The sequence below is a fragment of the Ovis aries genome, chromosome 2 (genome assembly GCF_016772045.2).
Source record: "Ovis aries strain OAR_USU_Benz2616 breed Rambouillet chromosome 2, ARS-UI_Ramb_v3.0, whole genome shotgun sequence".
In the NCBI taxonomy this organism is placed as follows: domain Eukaryota; kingdom Metazoa; phylum Chordata; class Mammalia; order Artiodactyla; family Bovidae; genus Ovis; species Ovis aries.
The window spans coordinates 148535433-148560753 of NC_056055.1; the positions used below are offsets into that span (position 1 = coordinate 148535433).

The 25321-nt window shown below is 37.5% G+C and overlaps 1 protein-coding gene across 2 annotated transcripts in view; it reads right to left on the bottom strand.

The window, feature by feature from the left end:
* Positions 1–6717: 6717 nt before the first annotated feature.
* The window catches only part of TANK (TRAF family member associated NFKB activator), a 79198-nt gene continuing 60594 nt past the window's right edge, over positions 6718–25321 (bottom strand). For both annotated transcript variants that reach the window (XM_004004666.4, XM_012135846.4), the window contains exons 5-8: positions 17947–18023; positions 17193–17308; positions 11010–11581; positions 6718–7574 (exon numbers count right to left, since the gene is read on the bottom strand). In XM_004004666.4, coding sequence (XP_004004715.2) covers positions 7398–7574; positions 11010–11581; positions 17193–17308; positions 17947–18023 — 942 coding nt within the window. In that variant the 3' untranslated portion in view covers positions 6718–7397. The remainder of the gene's footprint in view (positions 7575–11009; positions 11582–17192; positions 17309–17946; positions 18024–25321) is intronic.

The window sequence follows — 25321 nt, forward strand, 5'->3', positions numbered from 1 at the left end:
GATTAATAGTTTTAGAAAATACATAGGCTCACTTCCAGTTCATACTGGTTGACTTTTTTCTTTTAATTTCCTATACAAACTATAACCTTTGATTTAGAATTTGGACTATTAAACAATTAGCATTGTGGTTTGGGTGTCATGGTGAGGTTTAACTCCATGCTTTAGAGGTACAAATCCTTTTTACCTTTTCTCCTACTTCGCGTTGTGTCTCACGCTACAAAATACATTCCAACACTTGTTGTTTGCTCATCGGAGGAGGTATGGGGAATCTCACACTCAGTATACTATGAGATGCTTCTCCCAGCAGACAAGTTCTGGGACCCTGTGTTAGGGTGGTGATAAATCGATAATCACCCCAATAGCCACCCTGTCTCATGGTCAGGGAATGCCAGGCTCTCTAATGTCTCTGTGGTTTAGCATATTAGTTAGTTTCTTTGGGTACAAAAGATTCCAGATATAAAGTGATTTAAGCTTCCTGTGAAGGCAAGTACAAAGACAGCGAAAAAGTTATTTCTATCTTGAGGTGAAGGATTATTATAGAAAAAATAGTGGATTGAAAGGCAGGAGAGCTTGAGATGGGTTCTTGAGTAGGTTTGAAGGACTCATTCATTCTCTTTAGACACAGTCTTTTTGTGTTTTTTTTTTTGAGTTTTTTAATGTTTTTTGTCCACACAAAAAGAAGGCAATCTTTAAGATTTGGTTATTTCTAAAACAATCATTCCTTGAATTAATAAGTGATAACTCCTCTTTTGTACAGTGCTTCCAAAGGGTACAAGCAGGATATTTTGTAAATGTGTTCATGATATAGACCTAAACAGCAAAGGAAGCATGGGCATACTCCAGGTTATCAGGCATTTCAGATCCCGAGGAGATGTTCAAATGAGAGAGAACAGTTAGGCAGCAAGGGCTCCCATAATCAGGTGCAAAGACTCCGGAAAAGTGAGACTGACTTAAAGACAAATGACCCTATACAGATAAGACAAGGGGATAACATGTTTGAGAACTTATATTTCAGTCCTGTTTGGGAATCTCGATCTCAGAAAGAAGAGAACTGCAATAAAGCAGAAATTAAAGTTACTTGGTAAATATTTGCAGCACTACCATTGCGAATATTCTGCTGTTTGCTGCACTTGAATTCACTCGGAGGCTGGAGGAATTTAGCAGTCTTACTGTAACTGGTTCTGGAAACAACCTGAGACACTTTTCTCCCTTATATATTATCAGTGTCATAATGTGATATGTCTTTTAATCTGAGGCCCTCCTTGAACTGAAAGCTCCAACAAGCTTTCGCTAACCAGACTTCATTCACATTCTGAATCTGGTTTTTGTCTCACACATATTAAATTTTACAAAACAGAAAGAAACAATAGAGCTTATTAGGAAAAACTTGTTTTGAATAGTAAATTAAGCATAATGGAAATAGGCACATGTTTTAGCACGGTTTTCCCCCCTTTTTTACCAGTTGAACATTTACATCTTTTTCAAAGTGCTGTGATTTTCCCCTTAAGCTGGCACCACACACTTTCAATAAATGAGACTTGCATCACTTGTATTTACTGAGAGAAATCATTGTAATACTGTAGATTCCAAATGCACAGCTTTCTGTAAAAAAGTAGTTTTAAGTAGTCACCCCTAATTGTATTAATCAAGTCATGTGGCATTCTAAGAATCCAAAGAACTACCTAATTTCAAAGACAGTGTAAAATCAACTGTCGGTTCTGACTAATTTCAAATGATGCCCTGTTCTTGAGACTGGACACCTGTACATTTAAAGGTGCACCTGACTGCATGGTTTGTTTTTGAGAGATGTTCCCCAGGTGGAGGCATCTACAAAGTCAATATATTTTCTTTATAACTGGTGTCAAGTTGATGTATATATTAAAAAATCTTGGAAAATGATCTCAAAAAGGAAGTAACAGCCCAATGAGCCATATGTTCAGGGAACCTAACAGGTTTCCATTGGGACCAAATTTCACTTCACCTTTTTGTCCTTATGTGCAAATAAAAACTTATCTGCAAATACACCATTAAAACAATCATGCAAACTTGCAAAGTATATAGACTGAGAAGAAATTACAGTAAATCCACAATAACCAAGTTGTTAGTAAAGAATTTGATTATGTATTAGAAATACATAACACAACATAGAATTGAACTAAATATTTTAACTCTAAAGGTTTACTGCATCAGAGAGAGACTCTTGGCTTACACAGAGCTAGTTAATGAAGAAAAGGCTGATGAATAGTTAATAAACTGCTTAATTTTGATACTGATGGAGCATCTGAATTTCCAAGTTTACATTAAGAAATGTAAGGTTATTATTTTTTTTCTCTGTTAGATAGGTTGCTATTTTAACAGATTCAGATGCCAGGGAATTTTCTAAATGCCAGATAATACTGTAGGACTAAAAAGTCCGTGATGTACTAAGGGCAGAGAGGCCTGCTTAGTGGTTTTCAGAGTGGAAACAAAAAAGCATTAACATTTATCTACACACAATTCTTTATATGAGTCTTTTAAGAAATCTCAATTTTAAAACTTTTAAACATTCTGTATAATTTGGATAGATTCTAACAATTCTGCTTTCAGCTATTGTATTGGTATGCCTGGGCACATTCTAAAAGGAAAAATTATTCATTCTGTGTGTTCGTGTAGTTTTTCATAGGACTAGATCAGGGATGAAGATCAATAATATCAAAATTTACTCAGGTCATTTTATTTTTTGTGTTGTACTTTTTAAATGAAACATTACAAATAGAGAAGGGTAGAGAGAATACTATAAACGCTCATGTATATATATATATGACAATTTTTTCAAACTTTCACATTTTATGTTGATTTTTTAAACAAACAATTGTGTGTGTAAAGTTATGCAGTGGTAAAGTTCAGCAGAACAAAAATTATACTGTATGGATTATCTTTCAACTGTTTTCCTTTTCCATTTATGACTGGGGGAAGAAAGTATTTTATGTTAATTTAGACACCTGGTTAGCTAAGTAGTTACAGAACTCGTTAGAAAGGAATTGCATTCTCCTTCAAATCTAAATACCTGTCAGTTCTCCGTAGCTGCGTTTCGCTTAACCTACTTAAGAACGTCAGTGTTTCAATGTGTTTCAATCTCTAAGGGTAGTTTATGTAAATCTGTAATAGCAAAAACGTACGAATAAAAGTGTATTTTGGGCAAAAGCTTAAAGCTCAACAATGGGCTTTTAAATTTAAAAAGTAGGAAGAAACTCAGGTCCCAGGCCAGCCTCAACAGGTCTAAGGCGACCTTTTCCATCAGAAAGGTTCCGGTGGTCTCCGTCCAGGGGCAGGCACGGCCCTGCGGTTTCGACCAGCTTCCCCGAGGCCAGAGCGCCGGCGGGGAGCTGTGCTGAGAGATGGCCCGGACCCCTCCGGCCTCTGGTCACTGCGGCGGAGGGCGGGGGACGGTTTCTTAAAGGCGTTCTTTCCCCGGCAACAATGGAATAGTGTATCTCTAGGGGTCCGGAGGCCCCTAAGCCGGGCCTTGGGGTCAGGAGGTCAAGCCTTAGGCAGCACAACTAACGCTCAGGCCCTTTATTTGCTTTCCTCGCAGAGGTGCATATTCAACCATGTCCGTTTAGTTCTGGCCGGGCTGGCGAGGGGAGGTCGACCGCGGGGGAGACTCTACCCGGGGGAGACTCTGCTCAGGGGTTGGGGGCGGCTCCAGGGCCGCGTCGAGGGGCCTGCCGTCGGTCCGGGGAAACTTTTCCGCCTTCCTGGCCCCGACTGTTTTCCCAGCCCAGGCTGCCCCTCGCCCTACTTGACTTCGCTTGTCTTTCCCACTCGCTGTCCACCGCAGAAGGCAGGTTCCCCGGCCTCTCCTCCGAGACCCACTCTCCCGAAGTGGCGCGCGGGGAGCGGGCCGGCCCTCGGAGCCCCGCGCAGGGCAGCGCTCGCGTGCGGCCCGGGCCCGGGAGGGCGCCCGCGGGGAACAGCGTGGAGGCTCCTGGGCCGCGTAGGGGCACGGCGGCCCGGCCCGGGCTCCACTCGCCAGCGGCGGGAAGGACGCGCGGGAAAGCGAGGGAGCAGGAAGCGGGTGGCGGCGGCGGCGGGCCCGCTGGAAAGGAGGGAGCGCCGCAGGCGGGAGGGGGAGCGCGGAGGAGGGAGGCTGGGAGGAAGGAGGGAGCGCGGCAGGCAGGCGGAGGGAGGGCTGATTAGCATGCAGCAGCGCTCGCGCGCCCGGCTCCATTGTTTTAACACCTCCCCTCTCCTCCGCGCCAATCTGTCACCGTTCAGCAGGCGAACGCTGCTGCCTCAAATGCTGCTCTTCTCAAATGAGACGGATAATTAGTTGCCCCGCACGAATGCCGCACTCTTCTCACCCCTGATTGCTATCACCTTCTTGCTCCTGGCAGTTTTGACACCTCGTAATCAGCCTGCTGCTTTTCTCTTTTCTTCCCGACTTCTGCTTCCCTTCCCCCCTTTCCTTCCTAGTTTATTTATTTACTTATTTATTATTATTATTTTAAATGCAATCCTGGTTCCTATTTGGACGAGGCCTGTGCCGAGTTAACCTTCTGCGTATACATGTGTGCATATAGATGTATATGTAAAATAGTGTGCGTGTGCGTGAGTCGGGGGCGGGCTGGCAGTTTTGCGGAAAACACTGCTTCCACGCGGAGAGAATTCTCTTTCCCTAAAGATATTTTTGGGAAGGGAGGAGTTGGGGAGAGGGACGGGAGGGGAGAGTTGGGGAGACCTCAATTAATGCTTTAAAGATCTCTTAGAAATTAACAAACTGGGGAGTCTCGGAATCTGCTGTCAGAAGCGTGTTTCCCCCTCTCTCCTCTTAACAAGCACTGACAGTCTAATTACTGTAGCTACAAGCAGCTGTCGAGGCAGCAGCCCGGGAGAAAAGTCGCCACAGGCTGAGCGCACCCGGCCGGCCCCTGCGCGCGGCAAGGCCGCCGAAACCCGGGCCACCTCCGGGGAGGCTGGAGAGGAGGGCAAGGCCCCGCACCCGAGAGCCCCGCGAGCAGAAGGCGGGCCTGGGAGCCAGGACACGCTGATCGTTTCATATTTATAAAGTCTTTACCTTGAAGGTTAAAAGATGTGAAGAAAAAAGGAGGGGGCGTGGGGAGGGGGAAGAACATCTCCCGAGCTTCGATCCACCCTTTTTCTACCTCCTCGAACTCTCCCTCCCCCGGTGTTGGTAAAATAACCACGCAACCCGGGGCTGAGGGGGCGGGGTGAGCCAGGCTGGAGTGTAAGAAAGCAGATGTCCCCGCTGGCAGCAGCCTCAGCCTCCAGGGAAAGCTGCACGGGTTGGGGGGGGGGGGGGGCTGGTGAGGTGGGGGACGGGGGCCCTCCCGAGGACATTCACCTCCCACTTCTCAGGCATCCCGCTCACAACTGCCTCGCCTCGGCGGGGGTGGTTTTTTCAGACTCAGCGTTTCGCGTGTGAAGCTTTTTTACCTGGGAGCTGTTCTTACCCGGCCACGCGTAGCAGATGCCAAGAGGCAGCCCCTACACGACTCAGGATTAAGAGAGGAAACCCGGTGGGTGCCCGCTCCACTTATCAGGCTGCAGACAGCGCCACCTCTGCAGTGCGGGCTTGGAGCCTGGGTTTCCAGGCGGCCTGTCCCTTGGCCCGGGAGGGCCTCTGGCCCTTACAAGTTGGAGCTTGGGGTAGCACTGGAACCTAGCAGAAAACAAGAGCTCCCCGCTTTCTAGCAGTGATGAAGGTGGGAAAAGGGTGGACCGGAGGAGTCAGTGATACACTGAGTCCCTTTCTGGGCCATAATCTCCTTCCATTGTCAATAGGCTAGTAGATGTCAACTGTGAGAGAGGAACACTTGCTCACCTAGGAAAAGAGAAGGAAAAAGAATCCCCTTTCACTAGATAGATGCAGTAGTATATTCTGGCTGGAATACGTTGGGAAGTTTTTTTTTTTAATTTTGCGTGTGTGTGGGAGGAGTGAGAGGGGAGGTTGGGTGGGCGGGAGGTAGGGGGGAAGGGAAGAGACTTGGATAATTGTCTAGGCATTTCCATTCAGCTCCAGTGGCAATGAAAGAAAGATGTACATGCCTCAGAACCCTTCACAGTGAATGCCTAATAATCACTGTCACCTTGGTGAGGAAGATGTCAATGTGATGTGCTTGGCACCCTAAGAAGTCGAGGCACCACTCTCATTCTTCCACAAGCTAAGGCCCTTCACCGTGGCACAGGTGAAATATGAACAAACTGCCCCAACCCCTTATCAGAAACCCTCTCTCCAGCTTTCTAAAACACTTGCTCCCAAGAAGGCCTAAATTTCTGTTTTGAGAGTTGCAAATCAGTGTTTACTTCATAAAAGAGAAGCCATGCCTCAAACATTAAAAAAAATTGAGAGTGGGGTGGGGGAGGGAAGAGAAACCTAAATGACAAGAATCATAGGGAAGTCTCATTTTAAACAGAATTCTGCAGTCTTCTGAATTTGGTATCCCCTCTCTTTAATATCCTTCACTGGCCATCAATCAGGCTGCTAACAATGAATTAACAATTTCTCAACAAGAATGTGGATATTTCTAATGTAAATTAGTAAATATGAATAATCCTTACAAGGTTTTAGATTTGCTCCCATTAAAGACAAATGTGTTCCTTTAGAAAGTTTACCCTGAAAAATAATTTTAAATTTCAAAGTGATCTATTAGTTGTAATAAAATGTCACCAGATCTGGTATTACCCTTCTTTCAGATTACTGGAAAGAAACATGAATTTTATGAATTTCCCCCAAATGTGATTTATTTTTTTATTCAGGAACAAAGAACACATTAACTATCACAACATAAGTAACTCTTAATATTTAACTAACTTCATCATGTAGCTATACATACAGAAAAAATTAAACCTATGTCTTTTATTAAAGAAAAAAAAAAAACACTAAAGGTTTTAAATAATCCCAACAGTGATTTTTATCACTGAGCAACAAATGTCTTAAGTTTGGTATTTACTCAGATATTTATCTTGTCTGCTATTCTCTATTATAGGTTTATTCAAAAAGAACACCCAATGCATAAATAATCTAAATTTTAAAATGAAAACAAATTTTAAAAACCCTATAAACATCTGACTTCACCACATTCAATAGTTCTAACTAGAAACCCAAGCAATAAGCTTAGACATTTGAAAAAACATAAATTATTGTTACACAATTGCATAATCCCATATATAATAAACACTGTAAACATGAATACAATGAATTATAGCTTTGTACAAAACAATCTTTTAAAAGGCAATAAAAGACAGTTACAATATTAAGTTTAGAAATTCAAATAGCAGTGACTGGATTTTTCAGTAAATGATCTTGAGCTAAGTTTGCAATCAAGTATTAATATATAATATTACAAACCCAAAATCATCACGTAGAACTTGACATGTCTGTTTTCAAATGCATCTTAAGTCTCCCCATTAAAGTGTGAATTAAGATGCCGGAGGAAATCCCCCCTGGATGTAATGGATGGTGGGAAAACTGCTTGACAGAATTCACATACGCGAGGTATACGTAGTTCGGAGCCTGTGCCACTTAGTACCAATAAGTCACTGTCTTGATTAGGAAAGGGCTTCCAAATGGGCTGCAGGAAACAAATAAAAACATCTTCTGTTATTTGTATTTAAAATCAACTTGCACTGAATTTCTAATTCAAATTTTTTGAATGGGATATATACATATATATGAAATTCCCTAATATGAAAGCAAATTACCTTTCATAGAATTAGCATGAGGACATGACTCAATTCTTTTTCATAAAGGGTATAGCTTAACTTAAAGAATCACTTAAAATACACATTCACACACTTTATCTTCACAAACTAAAAAGCTTCCAGTTTTAACACAAGCATGTTTTAATACCCATTATCACAGTGATAACAGTTCTGAAGCAACAGTCAATACTGAGACTTTAAAAAAATTAAAATCTATCTTTTTAATTTTAATTGGGAACTTTCAGATATAGGACCTTTATTAATACACAACACACTAGACCTGATGTGTGTGAACATGCATTTTGATCAAGAGTAATTTGAATTTTACTACTATTTACCAGCAAATCCACAATGAATAAATCATAGAAATAAGTACTTTAATTTTTGAAAATAATTTTTTAAGTATGAAATGAATTCTATTGATCAATTCTCTTTTGAAACCTCAAATATTTAATCATTCAACAAAATCCAACATTGGGTGCATTCTGCTGACTTCTTATTTTGCTTCTGTTATACAGTGCATACTTTGGCCTTCTTACCCTTTTTTGTGGCTAAATAAAGTGAAGCCTGTCAACAGTTGCCCAATTAAATTATGGAAAAGCATAATTCAACAGCACTACCTCCAGTATAATAAGCAGCACATACATACCCTTAACTGCATTTACTATTACAAAAAATACTTAGAAGGGCAAGAGAAAGCATCTAGTTCAAGAGTAGGTGTTCTGTAAATGTTTGTTGACTAGAATATCTTATTTTCCTGAAATGCTATAAGCCAAATTATTTCTAAAATTTGCTTTCTTATCTTAAAACATCTAAACTCTGGCACTTTGAGGAAAATCACCTCAAAAAGCCAACTTAAAGAGACCCCTTTGTGCTCCTATTACTAATTTGCTTTTAAAATAACAACCTAATCCAACTCTTGACACAGTGTTAGTTTTCATTCCCTTAACCAATCTCTTTCATCCTGGTTAACCAATCATTACGTAAACAGTATATTACTAACTGAAGCATTTGGGTTTTACGTCATCACTGTCTTCTTATAAACATTTTACTGGACAGCTGTGTACAGTTGGTGTAAATATACAAAGTCTGTCTAAGCACCCAGATACATTCAAGTATCAGTACAGAGGGCTTATAACATTGACTCAAATCCTTTTGTGAGAAGTGGCAATTTTATAACAAAAAACAGTAATATTTAAAATACATATTTGAAATTTGGGGTGAAATCATTTCCTTTCTCCCATGATAAAAGAAAAGCAGTACTAACTGTGAGACTATAAGAGTTAACTAGACTTAAATTTTAGTGTTGGCAGTTTAACCAAAAACTACAATTAATAGTACCATTCTAATGGGAAATTGATATGGATATAAATGAAAGATTAGTAAGTTAAAGATACTTTTAATTAAAATCTGTAAAATAGTAACAGGCTCAGGAGCAAACATTTGATAAACCAATCTTCTACTACCAATTTATTTTCAAAGTTCATACTTATCCTTCTCTGTTAGGAGCTATTAGTTCAGATTTGATCTTTTCACAGAATTTGGTTGGGACCCCCAATGACTGACTCAGCAAAAGTAGGAAGAAAAGAAAATCACATAGAGCAAAATAAACAGATATGTTTCAGACTTTATTATGATAGCTGAATGTATAAAAAAGGTGTTAAGTAGTAATGATATAAAAGTAAAAATCTGAATTATGAAAACCAAAATTTCACTTCCTTTTGTTATCAACAACTCAAGAATTCTGTATTCCTCATAGAAGCTTTACTAAAGCAAATAAAACAACAAAATGTTTTAAAAAACCCATTTTAAGAAATATCCTTTGAGTCCTAAACTGTAACACAGCATTCAAAACAGATGAATTTCTCTGCCTCTTCTGCCAAAATATCAATTATCTAACCTTATGCCCCATGTCTTGTGACAGCTCAACACCAATTCTCCTGCATTTTTTAAGCTGAATACTTTTCCATCAAGTTGTAATCACATACCAGCTGTTTCCCTTGCTGTAGCATAGAAAGCAAATGCACAATGCAGGGTGCCATCTACTGAAACATGACTGCACAGACTAGTAAAAGAACAAGCAAGAGATATGATGGAGAAAAAAGTAACAAGCATTAGAACGGATGCACTTCACAGCTCCACAGGAATTCTACTTGCAATAAATGAAACTGTTTAATTTGTTTCATTAAGTAGTAACTATAACTGTGACTATGATGTAAAATAAGGTACAATGTAGAACATAAGTGAGTCAATAATTAAAGCTTATTGTCAGAGCTGCCTCCTTTTCTCCACTGCTAAACTATACCACAGCTTGACTATTGCCTTCTTTGTATGTGGATTTAAAAGTCTATAACCTATAAAAATACTGACGAAACCAAAGAGTATTAATCAAGTCGATGGTGTGTTTTGGTTTTCAGTACATATCTCAAGGCAAAGGGAAATCAAACAAATGTCCTCAATTTGTTTTAGACACTTGTAGCAATCTGGATTTTTTTAAACAAGCTTCTGTTTATTTTAACAACTGTATATTTTTCAGTTGTCTTCAGGCATTAAACAACCCCCCCCCCCCATTTTTTTTAAACTTAAAGAAGCATTTTGTAATAGCACCTGAATAAAAGGGAGGGTAGGAGGGGACTGGGGTGGCATTAAGGATGGGCTGTAAATAGTCTGCAAGCTTTAGAAACATTAAAGAATTTGATAAAAATTATACATATGTAGAGACTATTTAAAAAATATATTAGGCTGCATTTTCAGGGCCAGATTAGAAACCAAAACCAAACCCTCCAGATTCTAAGTACTGTATAAATGAGACTGCACAAAAGTATTATTTGAAAGACAGTTCACTTATTTTCAGAAATAGAAACATACAATGTGATTATTTACTTATTAAAAAATGATGCATTCTTATAAAGGTAAGTATGATATATACAACTTTTTGATAAAAAATGGCATCTGCTTCACAGAATGACATTTAATAAAGAATCTTATTATAACAATGATACCGAATAAAAATCTGAGCCAGGGACTAGGTAAGATAATGAAACACACTAGATATAGATAAGGTTTTACATGTATTTCTAAATGTGCCATAAATTTTAAGGTACTTTATAACAGACCTTTGCCATAATCATCTTTTAAATTTCATGTCATTTATTACAAGACCTGGATTTTGTTAGTTGAAAGCTTAACTTTGGCTAGTCAGTAGTTTAAAAAGATGTCTGATAACCTGAAAGAGATGCGTATCTGTGCATGCATGGCAAAATGTGTGTTCACACATAATATATTTGTTAATGCAAAACAGTTACCTGCTGTGGTCCTCGGATAGCTTTTCCTGGGGAATCCAGTGAAGGAAAAGGTGCATCAGATGGGTCCTGAAGTGGGAATGTATTTACAAATAATGCATTATGGTCTCCAGGTGGCAAACACGGAGCTCTATCCAGAGATGTCCTAATACAAGTATTTGAGGGTTTTGTTTTGTCAGTTGTTTTAAGGTTTTGTATAGCTGAAGCTATGGGGTCAATTCCCTGAATTTCAAATAAAGTTTCTCCTGTTTTGACAAAGTTTCCTGGATTGTCTCTGGGCTCCATATTAAATTGATCCTGGCACACAGTCTCAGATGTGACAGAACCAAGGACATCAGGTCTTTCTGGAGTGCTATGTAAGAAAGTAGAGTCATTGTCCGTAGGTGGAAACTTGACATTCAATTTAGAAAGTGATTCAAAAGATGTGTCTTCCTCATCTTGGCCCAGTCCTCTTGGTGTGACAGATGTGACGCACGGTGCACCTCTATTTATATCATCTTTTGCCTGAGGCTTAAACAGCACTTCTTGTTTATCTGTTTTATCCGTACACTGTATAGGCATAGAGCACTGTGTCTCTGCAGGGAAAAAAAAAACACAAAAGGAAAACAGTTGCATTTCAATCATTCTTAAAAATCTGAATGTTCAATTAGCTTTGGATAGATGAGTATTATTTTTTCTATTGGTTTTTATAGTAACTGAAGACAACTGGCATTTTTTTTTTTTTAACATTTGCAACCATCTTACACAGAAATATTAGCAGTCTCCAGTGGGTGAACTGGGATATAACTTACTAGTGCAAGTTTAACTACTTTGTCTTTCCCTAGGTCTTGTGCTGTTGTAAGCCTTGAGTCTTGTTCAGTTATTCTGCTCTACACTTAAAAACATTTGCTTATAGTATACACATTTCAACATTTTGTCAGTAATGGAAGCTGCAACTGTGAGCTTGCTTAGATGAGTAAGTTATTAAAAGGGAAACTCCTTACCAGTCATATATATATTAATATACTGTACAGGTTAAGAATCTGTATGAATTAGGTCATTTACTCCCCTATAACATGTCTGTGTGACAAATATTAATATACCACCAATCAGCTTAGCTACTGTCTACTCTATGTGAGGGAGTGGTGGCGGTGGGTGTTAGGGGGAGAAAAGATTGGAAGCAAAAGAAGGATGAAATTTTAGGATGCATGTTCAGAAAACTCTACGTGAATATAGGATTTTCTCATTTAGAAAAGGCCTCTCTAGATAAGGTAGTTGCTACTGCTACTGCTGCTGCTAAGTCACTTCAGTCGTGTCCGATTCTGTGCGACCCCACAGACGGTAGCCCACCAGGCTCCCCCGTCCCTGGGATTCTCCAGGCAAGAACACTGGAGTGGGTTGCCATTTCCTTCTCCAATGCAAGAAAGTGAGAAGTGAAAGTGAAGTCGCTCAGTCGGGTCCGATTCTTAGCAACCCCATGGACTGCAGCCCACCAGGTTCCACTGTCCATGGGATTTTCCAGGCAAGAGTACAAGTTATCAGGTATATATTAGAAACTCCAAAGCTCCTTTATCTAGAAGATACTTTTCCAACAAATACAGCTCTCGAGGACATAGGCAAAAGCTAGAAAATAAGAAAATAGTGCTTTTGAGGGGTCAGGTTTAGAGCCACAAGGCCCACAGATGAATTTTGCTCTTATTCTCATTTTAGATTCATTCTAACAAGCTTGATGATGCCTGCCTAGTTCATGGCTGGTTAGAAGCAGCAAACTACAAGGCATGGACCTGAGCTGTTGAAAGCAGATGCAGTTATCAGTAAGAGCTGAAGGCATGAGTCAAGAAAAACAAAAAAGCAGAACTCAGAGAACACTACAGCTCAGTGTGGGGCCAACGAGGGCTATGGTTTTCAATGCAAGAAAAAAAATGATCAAAGCACTCTCCATGTTGATGATATTGGGAGATTAGAAGAAGCTAAATTATGCCCCACAATGTTACTTCTAGAAGACAGTGAAATTGGAGGCTGCTAATATGTATATTTTCATTAAGCGGACAAATGGTAAAAAAAAAAAATTTTTTTAAGTGAAAGTGAAGTCGCTCAGTTGTGTCCAACTCTGTAACCCCACGGACTGTAGCCCACCAGGCTCCTCCATCCATGGAATTTTCCAGGCAAGAGTACTAGAGTGGGTTGCCATTTCCTTCGTCACTGGATCTTCCTGACCCAGGGAATGGACTCAGGTCTCCTACATTGCAGACAGATGCTTTATCATCTGAGCCACCAGGGAAGCCTGGTGATTTTTTTTTTAATCAGCACGCTAAAAAGGTAGCCATCAGTGAAGCTGTACCTTAACCAATGATGCCAATTTAAGCAGACAGGGTATAGAGAGCACTGTGCGATACAGCATTTGCCCAGATCAGTAAGCACTTAAATGTCATTCTTTTCCTTTCCTTTTGATGTTTACAGTCTCATAACACCTTTCTCTTCTTTGCCAAGATACATTCCAACAGAAGATGTTTACTGTTTGGACATGATTGTAGTCCAAATGCCATGATGCCAACAGCTTCTTTAGTTCATCCTGTTACATACCTCTGCCTCTCTTTAGTATGTACTATCTTCTCTTACTGGATTAACTACAGCAGCCTTTGAACTGCTTCCTTGCATCTAAATTTTTCTCATATTCACTCCACTATCTACACTGCTTTCCCCTACCCTGCCTTAGTTTTTCTAAAATATGTGTTTGGTCAGGTTATTTTCTTAATAAAACCTTTTCATGGTTCTCCAAGACCTTCAGCCCTAAAATTCGTATAAAACTGTGCATGACTGATGCTTGATCACCTCTCCCTGCTGTCATCTTTCACCACATCTGCTCTACTCACTCCTTACTCCAGTTTTAATGAACTTTGGTACAGCTGTCCAAAAGGCCATACTCTCTTGTCTCTGGGCCTTCACACATGCTGTGCAGACTATCTGAACTGCCGCCTTCTGTTACTCTTTGCCTCACTCTTATATGCTCTTCATTTCTTGGCTTAGGCATTCACTTCTCTGGATGGCTGGCTCTGGCTTCCCAAGACTGGTTTAGTCATGACTCGTGGGTGCCCTGAGGACTAAACACTCTGCATTTTATTTGCAAATTACCTCTTTCTCCCATTAAGGTAGATATCTTGAGTTCCTAAACTGTTTTGTTTCCCACTTTCTCCAGTACCCTGCTCAGAACTTGCATATAGTCTGCCTTCAACAAACGAATTCTAAATGAATCTGTATTCTCTTTTGCATGGAGCTTAGTATAATAATCTACATTTGCTAGATGATCCGTCTGTAACTAGGAGTGAAAGTCAAAGTGCAAGTCTCTCAGTGGTGTCCCACTCTCTGCGACTCCATGGACCTCACAGTCCATGGGATTCTCCAGGCCAGAATACTGGAGTGGGTAGCCTTTCCCTTCTCCAGGGGATCTTCCCAACTCAGGGATCGAACCCACGTCTCCCACATTTCAGGCAGATTCTTTACCAGCTGAGCCACAAGGGAAGTGGTACAGTAATTAAGATCAAGCACAACTGGTTGGCAGGATTTCTCTGTCATCTGAGGTTCTTAAAGTCCATTAACTCTCAAGTAGTCATTTTTCCTCGTAGTAGACTTAAAAAATGGTAGGAAATTCTAGGAAATAGTACTTTCTTTGTAGATTACACTTACTAATCGCAAATAATAAATCAGGAAAACCACCTCTTGAGGCAACTAAATTTTGTTAACACCTGAGAAGGAGGAAACACTTATCTAAATGTTCTTCAGTAGGAGAACAGGATGAATGCAAGAGAATCTGCTGCTGCTGCTAATGACAACTATTAATACTAACAGAACTTCTACGTGCCACACACTTACAACCATTGTATGTGTGTTAATTCAGGGGTTAATTCCAGGGCTACACAGCTAATGAATGAGTGGTAGATCTGGAACTGGAACTCAAGCAGCCTAACTCTAGAGCCTGTGTTCTGAATCATTATGACACATTGAACGTGCTACTTTCTACATTATAGAAAAGAATCTCCAAAATGATAGAAATGTGCTCGAAATTTCTTTTCCAGAAGTAGGTCTATCCCCTTTGTGAACAAAACATAGAAAACCCAAACAAGTGTAAAAAAGCATATATTTTCTTTCAGTATAGCTAGTTGGCATACCTCTCAGCACATTAATCTTCTGAATTAATTTGTTCAAGCAATAAGAGTTACTATTTACAAAAAAAATTTTTTTGTTTAAACCTAAGATTTCTAAGGCTACTAGAAATCTAAGCTTAGAAAATTTAAAACTCAAGCTGCATGAAAGCACTTGTCATTCTGACACTATACTAAGAAACATGATCAGGTGAGCTAATTGTCTTTCTACTTTGTTTACTTCAAGGACACTTATCTCTAAATTTTAGATTTCTAAATTTTAAGAACAGGCTGTCCATTTGGACTACTTCTCAGTTTAATTATCTGGTATAAGACAAAAGAAAAAGATCTCACGGTTGTTTTAACTTATAGTCCTATATCCTCATCTCCTGATCCCCACTGAAATATGACCCTACTTCATGGACCAAATAGTACTTCTTCCTGAAGCCATAATTGCTTAAGCATACATTTCATCTTTATCCTTTCTCAAGGTTACTGTCATATGTGGATGAGAAGAAAAAAATTAAAAGAAAATTTATAATTCTACTAATTCAGCAATTTATGAATAATATCTGTTTCTTAAAAGTAAAAATCAAATTTTAACAAAAAATAAGACAGGGGACAATCATGTTAAATATACTCTTTCCAGCTATCTTATGCAAATCACATTAAAACAGTTACTTTCTATTTGTATTCAACGTAGTGTTCACCCTTAGAATAAACCTGAACAGGCAGGCATCTTCCTCAACCCATCTCCAAACATTTCTTTTTCTTTTTTCCCCCTTTGATCTACTCCTTTCAGAAGCATATTTGATATGGTGGTTTATTTGGAGTCAGAAAACTTCATTGGAGTTTGTAGCACAAAAGACCTAAAATATTTCAAGAATAATGCTGTATTTATTATTTGTGACACAGTTAATATAAAATGTAAGAATATTGTTATGAGGCAGTTTTAGTGGGAAAGAAATTGAAGTTAAACACTCCAGTTGTTAAGTATTCCAGTTGACAGATACATACTCAGATTTAGACCTGTGTAACTTAAAAATGGTCAAAGTATTATGCCACTGATAATGGGTAGGTTCTCTGTGTAACAATGAATATGTCACCATTAAAATGTTTTGATGAGATGCTGATGTTCAAAGAGGCATGTTTATGATTTCTTAGGTACTACATCTCTACAGCTAGTAGATTTTAAATAAAGATAATTCTTTTACTTCAGAATGGTAGGAGTAAGCAAAAAGTAAATTTACACGATAAAACGATTTCTTAAATAGCCGAGCTATGAGTTTTAAGAAATGGGAAGTGGTCTTGAATTAAAGGGGTGTTAGCACTGCGGCAACATCTTTCAGATTGAAACCTGTACATCACATCTCTTCGGAACTGCATGCAGAATATCTCAAATCACAAGGGTAAAGGAGAATTTATCATTATAAATGATCAGTTCACCTTCCTTTTGTTTACAGAGGTGCCTGGTAGCCAAATTCAATCCTTGGTAATTTGCTATTCATATTTAACTACTGAAGCAAATACCAGGAAGTCTGTCTGGGGTTTTAGGGAAGGGTAGAGCTTTTAAAAACCATACCAAACTATATCTGTAAAACAGATATTCCTTTTGAGTTGTATTTTATACTAAACTTGCACTTTGTGCCTTCAACAGAACTGGACTAATAAAAGGTGAAATGTTCATTTCTTCATTCAAATTAGAAGAATGTATCTATGGTGTCCAACTAACTTTCAGGCAGAAGTTAAAACACAAATCTAATGTTATAATTTTATTTAGCTCATATATGATAGTGTAGCTTCTAGGTTATTTAGTAATATATATCAATTAATTTTAATAAGATACCCAATAGCAAATGAAGATTTTGAGAGATATATCCTGTATTTATTTTTCCAAGGTAGGACTTCTTATTAAGAGGATTAGTAATTATGTCAATCAATTCAATCTGTACAGCGCCACACAAAATAGACAGGGAAGAGGCCAATAATTATAGAAATATTTTCACAATCAAAAAGAAATCAATTTCAACCAATAAAATTAACATTACTGTATTAAATTAAACCTTACCAGTTGCAGTGGTTGGTACATTAAGTTTGCTTAAGTGGTCTTTTTGTGCTTTAGCTAGCAAGCATATTCTATGAAATTCTTCTTTCAGATCCCAGAAAGTCTTCTCTATATAGCTTCTAAAAATAAATCAACATTTTAAAATGTAAAGACTATATCTTCAAATTTTAGAAATCATGATTGAATTTACAAGCACCTTTGAATGTACCACAAAATAATTACTGAAAGGTTCAAGTTTAAAAATATCATTTTAAATTCCTAGATAATACTTCCTAAAACAACTTTAATATTTGGTGAGCCAGGCACAAAGTAAGTGATAAAGTTCTAATACATACATATGGCACAAACTAGCATGTCTCCTTATTCATATATTCCACTTATGCTGGCTGTCTCATTTTTACATTAGAAACTGCAATGTATTGACTTTTTGTCCTCTGTGGATATTTTAAACAGAAAAAACTTAATTTTTTATTTTTCACATTGAAAAGATTAAAGATCTATCCATATAAAATGATGTGGCCATAATACTTATTCTACTGAAATAGGAGAACTTCAGAGAATTCAGTTTTTAGAACCATCTCTGATATTAACTATATGACTTATTTACGTCATTTTAACATGGAGAAGCCTTGAGTTCATCTCTTCCAGTTTCAAAAGGCTGCTGTTTCTTACAATTGCTAAAAACGTAAATATGTAAATAAAAATGTATTTCAATATTTATAATTTGTAGAGTAGGCAAAGAAGGATACAGAACTACCTTTCATGGAATAAAGGAGTGCTAAGACTCCTTGGTGAAGTTTCTTTTCTTGGAGAGGAAACCTCTTGTCTTCTTACCTTAAAGATATAAAATGATTACCACTTTAAATTGCTTCCAAACTCAAATGAGAATGGATTAACAGAAAACAATGGAAAATTTATCTTCCTCACTGAAAAGTAAGTTTAGTTAGTTTTACATATATATATGTTTATATATATTACAGTGAAAGTGTTAGTCCCTCAGTTGTGTCCAACTCTTTGTGACCCCATGATTGCGGCCTGCCAGGTTCCTCTGTCCATGGGATTCTCCAGGCAAGAATACTGGAGTGAGCAGTCATTCCCTTCTCCAGGGGATCTTCCTGACCCACTGATTAAACCCTGGTCTCTTGCATTGCTGGCAGATTCTTTGTTTACTTCAAAGGTAAGGCATCAGGCAGGGAAGCCCCATATATATGTATATATTACAACAGATTTTTAAAAAATGAGAACATTCAGTGGAAAATGGAAAATGAAAGCAGAAAAATAAGATGAAGTCATGAAGTATTTCTGGTAACTTCAAAACTATTTCCAGTATTGATAATTCAAGGAATTTCCTCAAATTCGTACCTTGATGAAATTGCTACTCTGATCACCAAGCATCTGACATGACTAGAAACTTTAGGGAAAAAATCCATGTGAGTTTACTTCTTTTCCATTATTGGCCTATACATCTAAACCAATGTCTTTGTATTTTGCTATAGATTCTTTGATGAGAAATGCAGCTGTATAAGAGGAATAAAGAAAACCAAGTTACAGCTCTTTAGCATTTAACAAGCATTTTTAAAGACAGTGCAATTATGAATTTAAGCTCCTTTAACACAAGTTCTTGCCACCACCCTGTGGCTTCCACTGGTATTACACTTATCCTGACACAGAAGTCAGCAGTAAAGAACATGCAGTAATCTACTGCATAATTTAGATTTTTAAAAATCTTCAATCACACCTAGAGAACTTTGTGTACCTTTTAAAACTACAAATTGATCAATTCAAGTATTTGAAAAAATCTTAATATTATTCAGTTATTTATAATTTGGCCAAACTGCATGGGATCTTATTTAAGTTCAAATTCAAACCAGTATTTTGTATTAAGTGCCTTTTCAGATTTTATTGAATTAAGGGTATTGTAGCTATTACTAACATGGATAATTTTACTTCATTGCTTACCACCTGAGTACATCTCCCTTATAACCTTACTTTCCAATAGGTTCTTTCAATTTCTTAAGAGTATTGTTTGTTCTTTAGGGAAAAATCTGATTCTAGTTTGTTTTTCTTAAAATTCATATCTTCTTCAATTTCTTCAGTTTATTGTTCTACTTTTCCAGCTTTTCCTAAATACTAGTGTTTGCTTAACATCTCTAAAATAGTGTTATTAGTTTATAGTAAGTAGTAAAATATGATCTTGGCAACACAAACATATGCGATTTTATATATTATGTTTTCATACTGAGATAAAACAAAGATCATCTGTTGATGCATATTTTTTGTCTGCAATATTTAGGCCATTTCTTCTTCTGGATTAAAACTGCTTTGCTGAGCTTTATGGCTTCCCAGGTGGCTCAGTGGGTAACGAAGCCACCTGCAAAGCTAGAGATGCAGGAGAATGGATTTGATCCCTGGGTCAGGAAATCCCCTGAAGAAGGGCGCTGCAACCCCTCCAGTATTCTTGCCTGGAGAATCCCACGGACGAAGGAGCCTAGTGGGATACTGTCCAGAGTCGGACATAACTGAAGTGACTAAGCATGCGTGCATGCACACACTGAGCTTTACGAAGCAGTCATATAAAAGACATTTTCACATTCACAGTTTGTTTTTAAAAGTGGTAGACAAGGTTTTTCTTTAGTGTTATGTGCAATTAGAACACTCAGTAGATTTTAGTGTGGAAGAGGCAAAAAGGCAACATTTTAAAGCTAACCAATCATGTCAGGACACTACAAGAATAAAAACTTCTTAAAAGGTTATATTAAATCTATAGTAACAAAATAGAGAAGAGGTAATATTAAGAGAACAGAAACCTCTGACAATTTAAATAATAAAAAAGGTGACTAAACTGACTAATAATCTCCTTTTAAAATTTAGTATCTGAAGAGAAGTAACTCCTATGATTTTAGCCTGAAAATGAAGATAGTTAAAGAAAACAGTGAAGACTATTCCAGTTTTCAAAGCATACTGATTCAGACATAAAGTAGGAACGATTACTTCTGAAACTGCCTGAAGACTAATGGGGTGGGGGTGGGGAGAAAGAGGTGAAGAAAAGGGTAGGAAAAGAACGATGAATTTTTGTTTGGCTTGCCAAATAACTCATGTCGACTTACTTCTGAATTTATCTGGAAAAGGTTCCTGGGTTGTACTGGCAGGGGGTAAAGGAAGACAGACTTACTGAGGAATCTCTGAAGCATCTAAATTAGGGACTTCAAGCTTTTTTGGAGTTAGGAATGGCTCTACTTACTATTATTTCTGTTACTATTGATATATTTCAAATGAAATTTTTATGTCACACATCCCAAGAGAAAATTCTTAATATGCCAGTTAAAACGAACAAAGGAAAGTAATTCTCTGACATTTTGATGGGTAGAGAAAGTTAATGTTATTTTCCACTGTAGCAATCAAATGCAATTTTCTGAAAAAGATTATCTATTTTCTCATAGGATTTAAGATTAGTATAGTTAATAGCAACTCAGAAGCTCAGAATTTCTTTTAAATGGTAAAATTATCTTACCTAATGAAGACTACTCAGTTTGTGAGCATTTCAGACAGTAAGTAAACATTAGAAAAGATAACTAATATTTTGCTATTTTCAAATATTATCCAGGTGGGTCCTGTACTGCAGGAAGTTGAAGTTACTACAACTTTAGATAAGGAAGCAAGAAAACTCTGAACGTTATATTTTAGGAGATTTTAACATGAAATCATTCAACAAATGAATTTATTTCGAGGTACTAAAACTTAAAATACTTAACATTATAAACTGTTCCAAGTACTAGTTTGGAAATGGCGAACTTGTGGAATGAATACTGAAATAAGAGTTTTACACGTCGTACTTTTCATTTACACTTCCAGTATGGCACTGGATAAGTCATTCAACTAAATCATTAAGATAAACCCATTTGAAACAGTTGGAAGACGTTGTGAAATGATTCCTTAAATTTCCTCTTATGTAAATTGGGAGAATTTGTTTTAGTGTAAATCAATTTAGGTTTCTCATAGATGAGTAGTATATATAAAAAAATGTTCTGTTCAAGACCTAGTTAAACATGCAAAGATATTTAAGGAGAAAAATGAAAAAGTGCTAATATTTCATTAGTCCAAAACCTTCTTATTCTTAATGCATATGCTAACGGCAAATATTTTTGTGTTGGAATCCAAGATTTGTCACACATCAACATTTCAAAGAAAGAAATGTATATCTCCCCCAATGCCTGCCTTTTTAATATCTGGCACTAAAAGTATTTTGTTCTTTTTATAAATCAATGTAAAAAATATAGAAATGATTCACAATAGCAAACATATGAATTCAATCTCTGTGTCAATTGATGATGGATGAGTAGTGAAAGAAAACGTGGTATATATGCAACAGAAGATTGTGTGTGTATACACACACACACACACATATTTTAAGGCTGAAGACATCAGCTTTAAAAAGGAAGAAAATTCTGTCATTTGAGACAATATGGATAAATCTAGAGGACATTATGTTATGTGGAATAAGACAGGCACAGAAAAACAAATATAGCACAATCTCGCTTATATGTGAAATCTAAAAAAGTCAAACTCATAGAAGCAGTGTAGAACAGTGGCTGCCAGGGTTTGGGGGAAAGTAGGGGGGAGATGTTGAGTACAAAGTTTAAGTCAGGCAAGATGGATCAATTCTGGAGATCTAAAGCAGAGTATGACAACTGCAGTTAATATTACTATACTGTATACTTGAAATCTGCTAAGAGTATAAATCTTAAATGTTTTCACCACAATAAAAAATAAAAATAATTAATGAAGTGATAGATATGTTAATGAGCTTGACTGTGGTGATCCTCTCATAATGTATACATATATCAAAACATATTATACATTGTAAATATATATAATTTTCATTTGTCAATTTATACCTCCAAAAAGCTAAGGGAGAAGAAGAATTGCAGAAAACAACTTTAATCAGAATTATTAGTTGACTTTATTAGTTTTTCTTAAAAATCATTAGTTTTTAAAAATTTTGAACAACTAAAGTCAGCAAAATTAAACTGAGTTATTTCAAACTCTTCAATACTTTTAGGGTATATTCTCTCATGTGGAAGGAATCTTAACTTTACGAGGCTAATACTGAATAAAGGTGGTAAGTCTTCAATGATATGTATTTGAACTATAGCAAGGAATATCACTTTATTCTAGGATTCATATCAAAGATTCTCTCTAAATTTAGCTGAGATCCTTTAGTGCAAAAGGAATATTTATTTTCCAGTATCTCAGGCCACTGAGTGTAGGCTATATTTGATTTTACTTCTGAGATTATGCTTTTAAAACAGAAAAGAGACCTATGTTTTTACTTGGAACCAATATCAACCAAGAAGTCAAGGTGAGATGGGATGGATCAGTAAAGGGAATATAAACTGTGGAACAGTTACAAGCACTAGCTTAATAAAATTTACTACAGAAAAAGAAAAATGAGCAATGGAAAAAGAAACTGAAAATAAGGATTCAGTTATCACTTAGATTTCTGAAACTAAGAATGAAATGTTAAAGGAGAAACTGAGGTTGCATTTATTAGTTTAGATATACTGAGACAAAAATGGACTGAGAAAGGGAAGAGCTTAAAGTAGAAATTAGGAACAAAAAAGTTACAAGAGATTTGATAAGAATATAAAAGCATATTAAAAGTTTGAAGACAAAATATAATTTTAAAAAATACATAGAAATTGTGTTTCTAAGAACTTATGGCCATGTGAAATCTATGGTTCTCTCACTCTCAGTAGCATTACTGAAAATCTAGAAAAGCAAGAGGAGCACAAATTCTAGGAGCCTTATTGGTTCTGCATGATGCAATGCGCTAGGCAGATCCACTGCCAGTGCAGGAACAATTCCAGGGCAAGATGGGATCCATCCCAGAGTTCTGAAGGAAGTGACAAGAAAATACACAATATAAAAATAATATTAAATATCCCAATTATTCCCAAGTGCTTCATAGGGTTTTGGTTTAATGTTAATACCCCCAAACTACTATCAACTCAATGTTACAATAAGACATCAGAAAAAGTTGTCTTGCTGAATTTTCTTGACAAATAATTATATCTAATTGTGGGAATGCCTTTTTATGTGGAACATAAAATAAATGATTAATTTTAAAAAGTAAGGTTTCCCATACTTCCCTCACCCCTTTGCTGAACACTACATTTAAAACAAAATAATCTGGGAAAATTCTTTTCATTAACTACTCATTTTATGTTTTATCATTACCATGGTGAACAGAGAATATCTTCATGAAAACAGCTGTTATTTAAGCAACTTGCATATATTATTTAACTTAATCCACATAATCTTGTGAATTGTTATTTAGTCGCTAAGTCGTGTCTGACTTTGCAACCCAATGGACTGTGGTCCACCAGTTTCCTCTGACCATGGGATTTTCCAGGCAAGAATACTGGAGTAGGTTGGCCACTTCCTTCTGCGAGGGATCTTCCCAGGAATTGAACCTGCATCTCTTATGGCAGATGGATTTTTTACCACTGAGCCACAGAGGAAGCTCAATCTTATGTATTAAGTATTAATACTTGAATTCAATTTTAACACTTGCTAGAGGCTTTGCTAGAGGCCTCCCTGGTGGCAGAAGATGCAGGTTCGATCCCTGTGTCCAGAACATCCCCTGGAGAAAGAAACGGCAAGCCACTCTAGTATTCTTGCCTGGGAAATCCCATGGACAAAGGAGCCTGGCGGGCTACAGTCTATGGAGTTGCAAACAGTCGTACATGACTTAGTGACTAAACAACAACAGTTACTAAGGCTTTGGAAAGGTCAAATAATTTGTCTACTGTCTAGTAGAAAGTAAGTGAAGTCGCTCAGTTTTGTCCAACTCTTTGCGACCCCATGGACTGTAGCCCACCAGGCTTCTCTGTCCATGGTATTCTCCAGGCAAGAATCCTGGAGTGGGTTTACAATTGAAATCCATGTCTTACTGCCCCAGGCTTCAAACTTCTTGGTTTATAGGTCCTAATTGCTAGAGAAGTAAAATATTAAGGTTATCTAACCTGGAGAAGGGAAAGGCTACCCACTCCAGTATTCTGGCCTGGAGAATTCCATGGACTATATATAGTCCATGGGGTCACAAACAGTTGAACATTACTGAGCGACTTTCACTTCACTTCACTTCACTTCATCTAGCATGGTGAGGAAGATGGATAACACTTACACATTGCATCAGTGGAAACTAATTTTAAGATTCTAAAACTTGTCTGTCATATAACAAATATAGTTCTCAGTGAAGCATAGTTATAAGCCAAGTTTTGATGTTTAAATATTACCTGGGGGAAGAAACTTTTGGTATGGCCTTTTTTTTTCTGCTCAAGAATGTCAAGAAGAAATTTAAACCCCCAAATCACCTGGATAGATTTCCTGAAACTTTACAAACCAGTTCATGTATTCTCAGAAGCAATTTGGCAACAGTTTCTTAACCAAAATTTCAGTGTGTTTCTCAACCTTGTCATTAAAAGCTAACCATCTGACAACGCATAACTGGAGTACCTTACTGTTAATTCTTCTTTCAAAACTTTACTTCTCTACCTACCTTCCTAAATACCTAATAGACAAGTGGACATAGTTATAGTAGCTGACTGAAAATCCCTGTCTGATCATCTCAGTTGGTACATTATCTCATGATTGATATATGTTCCCTTGAAACTGAGTGATATTTTCTTGACTCACCATATGTTGAAAAATTTTGGACTATACCCTAAACACTGTGAATATTACATTGGGGAGACACTATTTTATGGTGCCAAAGGGTGTTGATGTTTTTGTTTTTGCCAGGTAATTAGATTGTTTAGATGCAGACTCCATACTGTCACTCCTCTGAAGAGCTGCAGCTCAGACCTCAGCTCATTCCTTGATGCTTTACCTGCAAATTGCTTTCAGTGTGCCCACACATCCTTGGGTTTGGGGAGATCCAGAGACTTAGGCTTAAACACAGAACTTTGAGTTCATTTTCTCTGGCTCTCTCCTCTATGGGGCTTCTTTCCTCTCTGGTGACAGTTGTTATTCTGGGCTCAATTTCCTTTCTGGTTCTTGCAGCCAGGATGGTGGTAAGCTTTCATTTGGAATTTTAGCCACTAGAACTGTGGCCACCCTCAAGGCAAAAC